A 14,119-nucleotide genomic window follows, 5' to 3' on the forward strand; every position below is an offset into this window, starting at 1 on the left:
TTTTTTTTTTTAATTTATAAAAAATTAAATTAACCAAATTTAAATTACTACCCACCCTTATCCCCTATATAGCCAACAACCCGCTACTAATTCTTTTACACACTTCATTAACAAAATTAATTTTAAATATCTAAATTTTTTAACATTTCGATTTTCTAATTAAAATATTCTTTTTCAAAAAAAATTCTTTTTACAATTCTAAATAAATGTTTACCCAACTTCTTTAAATTACTACCCACCCTTATCCCCTATAAAACCAATAACCCGCTCCTAAAAAATGTACTTATATTTTACAATTTATATAAAAAAAAATTTCAATAATAATGACAATAGACATAAAATTAATAAAATTATAACATAAAACATACTTTTTTCAACATTTATATAACACATCTAATTATAATTTCGATATTATATACAACGATATTTCTCTCAACTATATTCTATACAACGATATTTTTATTTGTCGATATTTATGTTATTCTACAATATCGATATTTACAACAACAATATTTTTTTAACGATATTTTACTAAATCGATATTCTTACCTCGATATTTTTGCTAGTCGATATTATCCTGTTGATATTCCTGCTGTATACCATTCAAGACCATAGCCATGCATGGATCATTGTTTACATATGAGACAGTGGGGAGTATACCTGCTCCCAGTGTCTAGAGGGAACTGATTTGTTCCAGAGAGTGGAAACGAGCTGAAATGTTGCAAATTGTGGTTTTGTCAAAATATATTAGAGTGTATTTCTTAGACTAGCACACTTACACTTACTCTCTCATTCACGCTCTTAAGCGCTAAGGAGAGATGCTAGCTGACTTCATGCTGAGAAGACCCATCTCACCTCTGCTGGTCTCCACAGCTTGAGTGCAAAGGGCCTCATTTATGAGAAATGACGCATTGCTGCGTGAAAGCAGCGATGCGTCACTTCTTAGTGCGCACTCCTTGCGACATTCCTGATGCGTCATATTTCATGTATGACGCATCATGTCGCAAGGAGTTAGATACGTCAGTATTTCTGAAGTATCTGTAAGCGCAAAAGTGACGCATTGCTGGAGTGTGTCACAAAAGTGACGCAACTCCTGCAATGCGTCCTTTCACATGGGGCTGCGTCAGTCTTATGCCTGCTGTGAGGCAGGCGAAAGATTTTGTCGCAACAGCGTCCTAAAAGTGACGCAGTGAAATCTCATAGAATTCACTGCGTCACTTCTACGACCCTTCCTTAAGTCAATACGCCCCCCTTGCATACATTAAACCTGGCGCAGGTATAATGTGGTGCAGGGGTAAAAGTGACGCACAGCCTCATAAATGAGGCCCAAAGGCTTTATTGCTGAGCATTCCCAGTGGTGTGACGAAACTTGAAGGGGCCCCCCCTGCAAAGTCCACGCAGGCCCCCCCCCCCATGCTCTGGACTAAGTATGGGCGAATTTTGTGGATTTGCGAAATGGGAAAAAAATCAGCGAGTTCGCGGGAAAATCAGCGAACTCGCGGATTTGCACAAATATATGTGACCACGTGTGTCTGTAACTTTGCCACCACGCCGAAAGGCGCCTAGGTCCTTGGAGTGAGCTGTCCATCATAGTGGGGAAAGGGTGCGAATACGTTGCATACCCTAGTGTGTGTGGGGCGGGACCAAATGGGCGGGGCTTCCATGCGAGTTCACATGCCTCTTGTTTATAAAGGGTCAGAGACCGATCAGAGCAGCAGATGAGAAGAAAGCAGCCTCCTGGTCACTGCAAGTACACGGGGATTGTGCTCGAGAAACTCGTGGATGCAAAGACCTCCATCAAGGATTACATCTAATTGCAGGCAGTAGATATGGGGAGGAAACCCACCTGCCTAGCCTCAACTATGCTCACTAATTTTTTGGGCTGAATGTTACTGAATTTAAGCTTCAACTCGGGCATGTGCAAAAAAAAAAATAATAATCCACCCGCAAGCGGATTTTTAGATTTTTCGTCAATTTCGCGAGATTCATGGATCGCGAAATTGCCGGAAATCCACAAATTCCACAAGCGTAATGGATTTTGCGCCCATACTTACTCTAGACCCAGTCCGAAGCTGTCAGAGTTGGGTCTTGCCAATGTCCGAGGGGGCCGCATGAGCTTGAGGGCCCCTCCGCACCATGAAGGTCTGTAGGGTCTTTTGTTATGCCACTGATCATTCTTATTTTCTCATTCAGAGACCTTTTTTTATTTTCTGTAGCTGACACATTATTTACCTAAACTAAATGCCCTTTATCCAAACCATATCAGCTGATTTGGATTAGGGGTTTCCATTATGCAAAACACATTCTGGCTCCTTTGTATTGTTGTAATTCTTGCTAATGTTTTGTTTTTCCTTATTCTAAAATATGGACTCTTGGACCATTTAAATTGGTAACTGATGGTGTATGAATAAGAATTCTTAATGGATTAATGTCATTGCTCTAATCACAATTTTGTTAATAAATCCTTTTTTTTAATGTATTTAAATTATCCTTGTCCTTTCCTGTGGAGCCTAATGATTTCACTGTTCGACCAGTGATGGAATTTGTATGATGATTATACCCATCTATTAAGATTCAAGAACCCCCCCACTCCATCAAAGAGCTGAGATAAATACTGGAAATGAGTTAGAAGGACACAACCTCAAAGTGGCATGGTCATTGTTAAATATCAAGGTGAAAGCTAGGAAAGAAATTTGCCAGAAAGATAACAATGGAAGACAACAAATGACAAATTAATAACCCATGTGTACAAACTTATTGTTGGAAGAATATGTTTTTACTATGTTTAACCAAGTATAAATAAGGTGTTATAAAAGAAAATTAAAACAAGATTTTTATAACAGTCCATGTGGAGCAGATAACAGTTTTGTTGTATTGTAGTGTGTGTTTTCAATGTTCCCTTGTCCTCCTCAGAGTTAGACTGCGGATGACAATGTTGCTTTAAACAGTCCTGAGCCAATATTGCTAAGTTCTATCTATTCGCCGAAGGTTCGCCGAAAGTTACCCAACAGTTGTTTAATGTGGCAATCAGAAATGGTATGAAGGCTGCAAAGGCTTGCTTTCTGTTGGATATAACAGTTAACTATAGTGCTCAAAGCTGGAGGGTCAAACTCTGGCGTCATTATGTTCTTTTGCATGGGGAGCCATTTGCTGGTTTTAAAGTCATCAAGAGAGTCAAGAGAGACTATGACTCTTTACACCTAATGGTGTTGGGGAAACTCCTTATTAAGTCAAGTTAATCTCTACATCTCCTGACTGATAACATGAATAGTTGTCCTTCTCTGTGGAATTAGGCGGTACTCTGATGCTATAGTTGAGAAGTATCCTATATTGAGCAACATGAACTTGTCATAGCTGGGAGATCTCAAGTGCAATACATCTATTCATGATGGTGGGTTGTATAATTCCCCTATTTCTGCACTGCTGGGTACAATAGGGAAATAGCTGATTAAATCTTACTCAACTTTCAAACAACTTGGTCTAATGGAGTAGTTTAATAATGAATGAAGAGTAGCAAACTAGAATATTACTGAGGCAATTAAATGACATAATTTTTTAGATTCACATTCTCAGGCCCACCACTGGGAGATCTACCTGTGGGACTTTATTTTATTCCATATTATTGTCACCCAAGATGTTGCCTGATAAGGAATTTTCTTTCTAGGACTGCTGGGGTGCAACACAGAGTTTCCCAACTATTGCCAAACATTTCTCCTGACAAAAACCAAAACCTATGCGTTTTGTCAATGTTTGCTTTTCTTATTATTATATTTCGACTGTCTGGTGTTGAATAGCAATGGTGGGATATCATTTGTTTTTGAGAGCCCAGTTTTAATTTGCAACTAAATTGTAAAACCATTAGTGTACACATATTTGAGGATGAGCTCCGACAGGACGTATATGCTGACACATCATGTGCATCATCAGGCAAGCCCCTGATTGACACATATACACCATACCACCAGGAACTAAGTTGTTGATAGTAGTCCCCGAAGATTTAATCACCAGCAGCTGGAACAATTAGAACATGAACAAGAATAGAATACCACACCACCACATCAAGGAGACAAAGAGATCATATAGACATCACAGACCATAACAGGCAGGGTATCACGGTATTCATGCATTTTTAGTATTTGTTTATTTTGAATTCCTTTTCTTTTAAAATATCTAATATGAATTCTGAAGTAAAATAAATGCATTCACAACAGTGTTATTAACAATGGTACCAAAGCATGAACAGTTATGCCTACACATTTTATATGCATGCCGCGTGGGTGCTTGCAGAACTCAATATTAGTTATTGTGTTACTCATATATTAAGACAGGTGCGCTGAAGCATGTGAAACAATATGATCTCTGGCTATAAACTGATGAAGTCATCTTTGTCAACTGTATACATGGTGATAGCCAAATTTGTGAGAACGCTTTAATAGAAATAATAGTATGTTCCTTCCTTAGCAAAGTATTTCTATATGCCTTATGCTCACTAGGACACATACTAATTAATGTGGCTTGTTGTGTTGTAGATTGTGGTCAAAAGTCTAACCCTCTTAACCGCATAATTGGAGGTTCTGACTCAGTGGATGGGGAATGGCCGTGGCAAGTCAGTCTACACTTTTCTGGAGGAGCCTATTGCGGTGCTTCTGTTTTATCCAAGGATTGGCTAATCTCTGCTGCTCATTGCTTTCAGGGGGACAGGTAACAGTATATTATAAATCACTATGCTTGAACCTTAAGCACAAATTAGTGTGTGCATGTAATTTTTATAAGTAAACATGATATCTACTCTTGCAGGTTAATATAGTAGTCTAAATGAGCATACTTTACGCTGTAATTCTAAAATCTAGGTGCTGTTGCAATGTTCTGGGGAATGTTCACTTAAATGTTATGGTGTGCTATTTTTCTATCCACTGCTCTTCGTATTGTACGCTTTCAGTTCAAGCCAAGGGTAATCACTTCTTACTTGTAGGAAAGTGGATTAATATTTGGATTGGAAAAGTGTCCACCTTAAACCATAGGGCCCACCTTAAATAATAAAGCCACCACCTACTAGATGTCACCCAAATGAAATTAAATAAATCTACGCTCAGGTACTGTTAAATGACACAAAGCAGTCCGACTCAAATCAAGGGCAATATGTAAAGCATTTAAGCAGTGCATACACATTAGAAAAAGTCACCCAAAATACAATGAAACTGCACAACCAAGTTTATCATAAAGAGAATAAGAAGAACAAAGTGCTAATGAGAGTCCAGCGAAGCAGTATACCGGGACCTAGAAGCAATTTGAGGAGGACCACTATGGAGCCCTGGTTGGATACGCCAAGTGGGTTGGCCCAGGTGAAACGTTAGCAGTCAAAAAGTTTGAAAACTTTTCTACGTCGCAATGCAGAAGGGGACTTGATCACTTTTTCATAAGAAAAACCCTTCTTGAGTGTGCCACCAATAAATTTGTAACCACATCTGTGGTTAAGTCTGGATACTTGAAGCAGGTTTGTAACGCTGAAGCTCTGGAGCTTTAGATATTTATTGATCAAATGTTTCTAAATTCCAAGGCCAAATGGGACTTAGTTATTTATTTTCAGAGGTGCTGGGAACCATAAGACGAATTAAGCTTAAATTCAATTCAATGTTGTGGAACTGCCAGTTGGATATTTTGCAGTGCAGTAGTGTTCTCCGTGTTGTAAATAAGTGACCCTCATTGTGGATATGGCCGATGGTCATTTAATGTCTCATGCCTGTTTCTTTTCATGTTAACACCCGTTGATGATTATCCGAGTGGGGTTATTCTTCCACACACATATATATGTTTGATTTAAAGTGTACTACATATGCATTTTTTGATTACTCCTGGACAGTATTCTTGAATCCAGAGCATTATTATCTATTCATTGACTTTAGAGACCTCGGTTCCTGTAAACACTTACTTCCCTTGGTCCCTATCGATTCTTAGGTTCCCTTGTACTCATTAACTACTTTTAGAAACTTGGCATTTTCTTGTCCCAACAATTTGGTGCCTGCAGCTTGTATCCTTCGTCACATAACTAGGTGTAGTTGACAGTTGGTCTTTGTTTGTTAATTCTAGACAGTGGGACAAAAGGGGAATTGGTGTTGGCAGAGTGAGCCATCTCTGACTTGATAGGGGAGGGGAGCTGTCTCCTACCACACTTATGCATCACAAAGGCTCTACCTCAGCACACTCACAAATGTTTCATGCTAGTCTTTTGTGTCACCAGACAAGCTGGGGCCAGGGCAGGGAGGAAGGAAATTCCAAACCCATCTGGGGGTGGAACCCTCTAGAAATCTCACCTATTTCAAAGCTGCTGTCAAGGATAAATAGTGGATCCTGAGATCACCAGATTGACTCATGACTCCAAGGACTAGTTGATTGGCCTCCTGATCACTGTCTCAGGGACAGAAAAGGCCCCAAACACCTTGAACCCTGCACTTGGACCCTGTCTGCTATGAGTCTATCCTCCCAATTGGCGCCACCCCATTCCTGGACCCTTGGAAGTGGTCCTGAAGGTGCTCTACTAACCCAGCTATGGTCCTAGCATCACAATACAGAGCACTGCATTGCTTTACAGCTCTGCATCAGAACCGCTGGTGCGCGACTCATCCCCAATGCAGGACACTGGAGCTCCTTCGAACCACCACTGGGCAATGCATCCTCAATGCAGGCTTTGGATCGCAACTCCGCAGTTCTTCGGTGGAATCACCAATGAGTAACACATCCTGACGCAGGAAATTCACACTGAAGTAGGCCCTTGAGCAGATACTTAGGCAGAGGAAAAGGGAAAGCATCACATTCAATCAAAAACAACCCCACTGCCTGAAACGTACTTATTAAGTATAGCATACCATCGAGAATAAAGACAGTATGCTTTACTGAATAAATATGTTTCAGGCAGTGAGGTTGTTTTTGATTGAACATCCTGAAGCAGGACCTCACATCACAGACCTACAGCTCCTTGGCACTGCTGCTGCTCGATTCATCCTCGATGCAGGATATCGCATTGTAGCCCTGCAGCTCCTCATAACACAACTGTGCAATGCATCTGCAATGGAGGAGCTCCCATCGCATCCCACTGCTCATCGGAACTGCTGCTACAACAACTAGGATTTAAGTACTTTGTTCATCAGGCTTAACTTAGTCCCTGTAGTCAGCCCGTGCTGCATCGCGATTGGCCTGAACTTGTGACTTTGTCCCGATACGGCATGGCCAGATGACAGTTGTAACTTTGTGCTTTTCAACACTATTTCTACTTACATCTTTAAAATATCTCTGGTTCTGCTGATTGAATATTTGTCGTTTTGGTGTCAAATAATCTACTAAAATGTACTTTATTTTTCTATATCTGTATTGGATTTTTCCTGTGTTGATTGTCACTTTATTATTGTTTGAAGTGCTGCATGAATACTTTACTCATCGCCTCTAAGTTAATCCTGACTGCTTTGTGCCAAGCTACCAGAGGGTTGAGCACAGGTTAATTTGGGGAGTGTCTTGTGTTTCACCCTGACCAGAATTGTGGTTGCTGTTTCAGTAGGGTTTCACCCCACTCAACCAGTAACCCAATTTCTAACAGCCCTAATGCAAACCATTCCAGACTGTAACCCACTTTTAAATGATATCATTTGAAATGTCATGAGTGATATCATCAAAGATGTCATTGAACATGTCATGGGTGATGTAATATGTGAGGGCATAAGCAGTGCACGGTGGGGGCCATAGTTAGGGCAGTTAACTACACCTTGTTAAATTTAGATTAAAATTGTATTTTCTAACTCACGTGTTCAACTAACTTTAACCTCACTTCACTTTTGTTTCTCAGTGAATTTCTAGGGATTGTTTTAACATAAAGAAATATATTATTCCAAGTAGTAAACCCACAATTCTCTCCTTACTGGGAACCAAGTACCCCATTGCTGAACTTCACTCTCTCAGGATAGTAAAGTAGAGCAGTCAGTTCAAGGCCTACTCAGGGAAGGTGGTGTGGACAAGTAATTTCCATTCACTGACACGCAACTCCAACACTCAATAAATTATTTTCCAGTAAATGTCTTTTCTTTTGAAAAAAGAAAAACCCATTTATGACACATACGCAAACAAATACTACACATTAAATTAAAAATATGTACATTTGTTATATGTAAACGCCTTAAGTGACACCCTCATAGCTGTAAGTCATGGTCCTTCATCCACCCACCCAGGCCCTCCACCGGGCACAATGGCTATAATTTAGATTAATTCCAGTTAACTCCCAGACCTGAAAAGTGACTAAACGTCTGTAGTATTTTCATCACTGCCGACCCTGATGTTTTTATTGGTTTCTTATGTAAATGTGGAGGTCATCTATATATAGGGATACTTTATCCACCAGACTATTCACCCGTTGGAACCAGGAGAGTCCTTATCATGCATACCATAGGTTCAACTGCTAATACAAAGAGAAAGGAAATGGGGCACACTTGTAAATCCCCTTTCAGATTAAACAACAGTGAGAATGTTCCCCTATTGTAAAGCGTGTTGTAGACTCCTCTTATATTTTGTTGAGTTGCTCTATGGTGCATAAAGCTGCTTTGGTCAGGGTGAACCACTGTAGTCATAAAAGTCAGTCCAAATCCCTCAAAGTGGAAAAAGACACAGTTTACAGAGTACTAAATAGATCACAAAACAGTCCAGCTGTTGATGTAGTAAAATGAATAGAATTATTTACACAGAATAAAACAGTCATATGCTAAGCACATTTAGTTTCCTAAACACTCCACTGTTATGGCTGCTCGGGAAGTGACTTACACACCTTATTCAGGCTGCCATGAGAAATTTAGCCACCCTGACAACATGGTGCCTGGATGTATTGGTACGTAACATTCTAAGAACAACCTGGTATATCCTAGTACCAATATTCTTGCACAATCCACTTTGCTTGCAAACTACTGTACTAGGGGTAAAAGAAAAGTGGTTCAGTGTTTCTCCCCCCCCACCCCACATGCCAGACGTTGGTTATCACCACCCTCACTGCCTGAAGACCAGTTAAGAATCAATGATTTTACCAGAAGGATGCCATATCTAAACTACAGCTATAATATGTGTGTAAGAGAAGATTCAATTTTATCAATTGATAGCTCAAAAGTCAGAGATGGTTTAAAACCAATAAAAGATAAAGTGAGACTACCTGTGCTATTACTCACTATGTCCATAGCTGCTGCTTTCCAATAAAGATTGTTAATCTTTTCTCAAGATAACTGGCACAATTGCTCCAGGAAAAGCCAGTAAACATCTAAACTCAACCTCTGTAGGAGAGTTTTAATAGCATGAAACCAGGGGATTTTCACTACACCCGGATGGGTCAGCAAATCTCTGACACCTTCACGATAGGGTTCAAGATTGGCTGTAGTCCATAAAGGATACCAAAACAACAACATTCAGCATTCAATTTGTGCAATATCTTCCTCTGGGCAAGGTCTAGATACAGGGGGACAAGAGGAGTACTTATTGGAAGTGAGAGGATTGACCTCATAAACCTATGCTCATCCATAGCAAGGCTATTATGGTTTGATGAGCCCCATACTTCAGCACCATATAATACAGACCAAGTAACTTTGGCATTATAAATCTCCAGGACAGGAACCACCCACCCGGAAGAGGTTCTGCGGTGAACTTTCACCAGATTTACAGACTATTGGAAAAGCGTCGATTGGGTCTTTTCAATCTGCAGGGCCCAGCTCAGGTAAGGGGCCAATCGTAAGCCAACATAATAGAGGAAGTACACACGATCTATAGGCATTTTTTCCACCAACATATGTCTACCACAACGAAAATGTCTTGCCCTAGAGAAAAACATGCATTTGGTTTTTGTACCATTTAGCTCAAGGCCACTCTCAGCACATAATGAAGAAAAATAGTTCAAGAGCATTTGTCGGCCCTGCATTACCTTCGGAATTTATAAGGTGTCATTGACAAAAAGGAGGGCTGGAACCCTCCTTCCCCCGTGGCTTGGCGCATCACACCCCTCCTTACTAAGGTGGTAAATCACTGCATTAGTATCCAGAAGAAAGAGAGTACGGGCTCAAACACTGCCATGTCTGTCTCCTCGGACCACCCTAAATGGATCAGTAAGCTGTCCATCTGTGCCCCATCGAACTTGAGCCTTATTTCCCATGTGGAGTCTTACTAAAATGTTTAATAGGGAGGGGAGATTACCCAGGTTTTCCATTACTCTCCACATTACAGCCCGGGCAACAAGGCCGAATGCTGTGAGCAGGTCTTCAAAAGCGACATACAGATTTACCCCACAGAGTGACCCCTTGCGCCAATATAGACATACAAACCTAAGGACCTGATCCAGGGTAATGATACTTGTGTGAAAGCCCGCATGGAAGTCAGAATGAATACCCTTCTCAACAATCCAATTCTGCAGGTGAAACAGCAGTTGTTTGCAAAAGAATCATTTTTGTAACAAATCAATAAAACTGATTGGGCGATAGTTCGCCGGACTTGTCCGATCCCCCTTCTTGTAGATGAAAACTTCCACAAAGATGGAATTGCAAGACCCAACAGTGTTGCATTTGTCAGAATATTTATATATGGTCCTGTCCCCACACTTCGTGTTGGCTTTAAATAAATCATTAGGGATCCTGTCCGACCTGGGGCACGGGCAGGAATACATGAATTAATGGCAAGAGGAGTTTCTGATAAGGTGAAGACAAGAGTATTATTAGATTCCTGAGCAGAGACACATTCAATCAGTTTATAATCCGCAGCTATTGCCCCACTACTAGAATATAACTTTCCTAAATGATCTACCTAATCATCAGGTTGTACACAAAGATCCAACACAGTGTGAATACCAGTAGTACAAATGGAGGCCAATCGCTAAAATGTACGGCTATCCTTAGAAATCATGGCCTCATGAAGAGTTAGCCACATTTTATCCTCCCACTCCTTCCTTGCCCTTGACAAAACCTGTCTATATTTGACCCTACAGCTGGGCATATTATGGCGTATATTGGATTTCACTACCACCAACAAATCACTTTCGGTTAACCTACATAAGCGATTGCACCATGGGTTTGACTTGGGTAAGCTCACACCCCCCTTTGGCATTTTGCCCACCAGATCCCTGATCTGGTTAAAAAGTACAATGTGTCCCAACTCTAGCAACTCACATCCTGTGGAATCATTAAAAGTAGTGAGAAACTCTACTTCAGTTCTTACTTTAGAAACTACTGCCTCCAGAGATAAAGGATTTTTTTCCAACCATTTTACACTATTTTATTCTGATTGTTATATATAGAAAGGCACCCCAAATCATGAGGCTCCTTCAGGCTGGGTTTATTCTAAAATTGTCAGTGAGGGTTAGGGTTAGTGCATGCTGGCAGCCATCAGATTTATCGAACACTTCCTTATCTATTATATGCTGCCATAGCTTCACATCTACAAGAAAGTAATCAATATAACTCTCATATCCAGGACTAATAAAAAGTCATTTTAGCTAAACAATCAGATGGGGTCCTGCCATTTGCAGCTTTTAAATCAAAGTTAAGTGTGAGGATCACTACATGGCCGGCTTTTGAAGACCAGCATGGGGAGGGAAATCCAGCTGGGCAATACCCCACTGACCATCACAATTTGTTGTCAATTCCAGTTGATTATCAATCTGGGGTTCACATGCTGTATTTAGTCTCCTGCCACCAAATGAAACCCCTCCCAATTTGCTCTGTGAGTGCCGCCTGAAGGATGTTGAGAACCACTGGCTCTGCTGGATCAGGACTCACTCTATTATAAACATTAAAAATGATAAAAACCATACCAGGGGACAGAATAAGCACATCCACCATCAAATCTAGTGAGTCAATGTGAATTTTCTTAATTTGACATTGTGGGGAAGTTTTAACCCAAATCTCTAACCCACCTGAGGGTCTGCACCTTCCACACCGGGTTGCTTTTACATTTATAGATGTGAACACACATCTATGGATAGGCAACACAGCCCAGGCTCTTGAGAGAAGCAAACATCATGGGAATCAATAAAGTTAGGTAGCAGTTTTGAAATTCCATTAACATTCCATGACAAATGGAGGAGTATTTGGCTGAATAGGACAACACTTACTAACCACTGGCTTTACAGCCGGAAAAGGGGAAGCTGGAGATAGCCTGTTCATGATGGGTAAATGAGCATATCTCAGAAACAAGGCATGTTGCATTTACACTAATTGACTTTCTCCCGGCTGCAGGAGACCAGCTCACAAATTGAGAATGAACATTGGTTTTATTAAAACATAGAAGAGGTAACCACATCAGTTCCATCAATAGCAGCCGGGAATTAATCCAGTCAAGGAATAGACCAATTTGTCTTATGGTTAACGTCCCCCCCCCTCCTAGCTGGGAGCGCAGCTCCTATGGTGATGCTAGTGCCCATTTCCTGATTCCGATATTTAATCTTGTTAGACCCGGCCCTTTTTGCAGGTTTATCCCCAAACGTTTTTGCCTTTTGAATCCTATTTTCTGACCCTGTTTTTGTTGGCTATAGCATTCTGGGCACTTTACAACTGCTGATCAGTGCTAAAGTGCATAAGCTTTCTGTATAAATTGTGAATCTGATTGGTTATCCATGATTGGTGTATTGTATTAATTGGTAAGTCCCTAGTAAAGTGTACAGTGTGTGCCAGGGCCAGTAAATCAAATGCTACTTGTGGGCTTGTAGCACTGGTTGTGCCACCCACATGAGTAGCCCTGTAAAACTGGCTCAGACCTGCCACTGCAGTGTCTGCGCGCACAGTTGTAAACTGCCATATGGCTCTGACAAGTGCACCCACTTCCCAGGCCGAAACCTTCCCTTTTATTACATGTAAGGCACCCCTAAGTTAAGCAATTGCATATATATAGGGGTTCTCCTCATATTTGATGCATTTCCTAAGCCAGAGAAAGTAAAGCAATTGTACAAAAAATTCTTGGGTAACTATTCTTTAACTGTTTTGTTCATAATTGGTGCATCCAAAAATCAAAGGCAAAGCCCAACTATCAAATAGAAACTGATCAATTTATTATATGAAAAAAAGAAAAAAAAACTTTACAGTTTCGCTCCCACACGGAGAGTAAATCTTCTGTTATTCATCAAATGACGGTATTGTTCACTTAATTTAACTTGCAAATATACTGGTATTGGCAAATATGAGGTTGGTATGAATTCATTTCTCTTATTCATCATGGCTTATTATTTCCATCTCCTCTTACGCTTGTGACGGCCATGCAGCTTTCGTCAGGAAGCCATGTATTATAAAATAAGCCTGAAGGTTAAGGGCCATTCCAAATGATGGGTAATCACTTTATGGACGGTAATTACAATAACGGGCCTTAGCCTGAATAATTTGCAGGCAGAACAAATTGCGATGTGATGGTATCGAGAAGGCTCCTGATATACAGAAAAATCTGAAACTGCTCTATCGCGGCATATTCCCTTAATTAGCGGAGCACAGTCTCTGCATTCTTGGCACCTTGGGGGGGTCTCTGTCCCTGGAGTTACGTGAAGCGTATCTAACTGCACTAAAGAAAAGCAGCCATTCATTGTTGTGAAATGCAGAGGCAGTGCACCGCTAATTAAAGGAATGTGCCCGAATAGAGCAGTTTCAGATTTTTGCATATTTCAGGAGCCTTTTCCATACCATCACATCACAATTTGTCCTGTCTACAGATTACTCAGGCTAAGGCCTGTTTTTGTAATTACCCTCCATAAAGAGATTATCCATCACTCCTTGGAAATCAGAGTGGTTATGTTCAAGGTTACTGGCAACATCTACCACTCTGGAAGGTTAGGAGTTCAGATATGGTATTGTGAGCTAGCCAAAGCAACATTTACTGATGATATAAGTAGACTCAGTTTGTATATTGTAAGTTGTGTTGACCTAATACACAGTCCTCCTAAATTTGTCGGTTCCATTTAACACAAGTGGCACAACAAGTGCTGCAGGCCCACTTTAATCTACAGGCCCTGGGTGTATGGTATACCACTTCAAAAGGAACATACAGGTAAATTACTTTTGCTAGTTAGGTATATGCCATTCAAAACATTTTTAGGGGAGTGAGCACAAGCAAACTAGCACTGGTTAGCAGTGTT

At 40.6% G+C, this 14,119-nt stretch overlaps 1 protein-coding gene across 1 annotated transcript in view; it reads left to right on the forward strand.

Annotated features, from left to right (window-relative positions):
* The window catches only part of TMPRSS7 (transmembrane serine protease 7), a 454,018-nt gene that overhangs the window by 403,610 nt on the left and 36,289 nt on the right, over positions 1–14,119 (forward strand). The window contains exon 12 of the mRNA XM_086933268.1: positions 4,530–4,701. Coding sequence (XP_086789394.1) covers positions 4,530–4,701 — 172 coding nt within the window. The remainder of the gene's footprint in view (positions 1–4,529; positions 4,702–14,119) is intronic.

Source organism: Lissotriton vulgaris, chromosome 8 (assembly GCF_964263255.1).
Source record: "Lissotriton vulgaris chromosome 8, aLisVul1.2, whole genome shotgun sequence".
In the NCBI taxonomy this organism is placed as follows: domain Eukaryota; kingdom Metazoa; phylum Chordata; class Amphibia; order Caudata; family Salamandridae; genus Lissotriton; species Lissotriton vulgaris.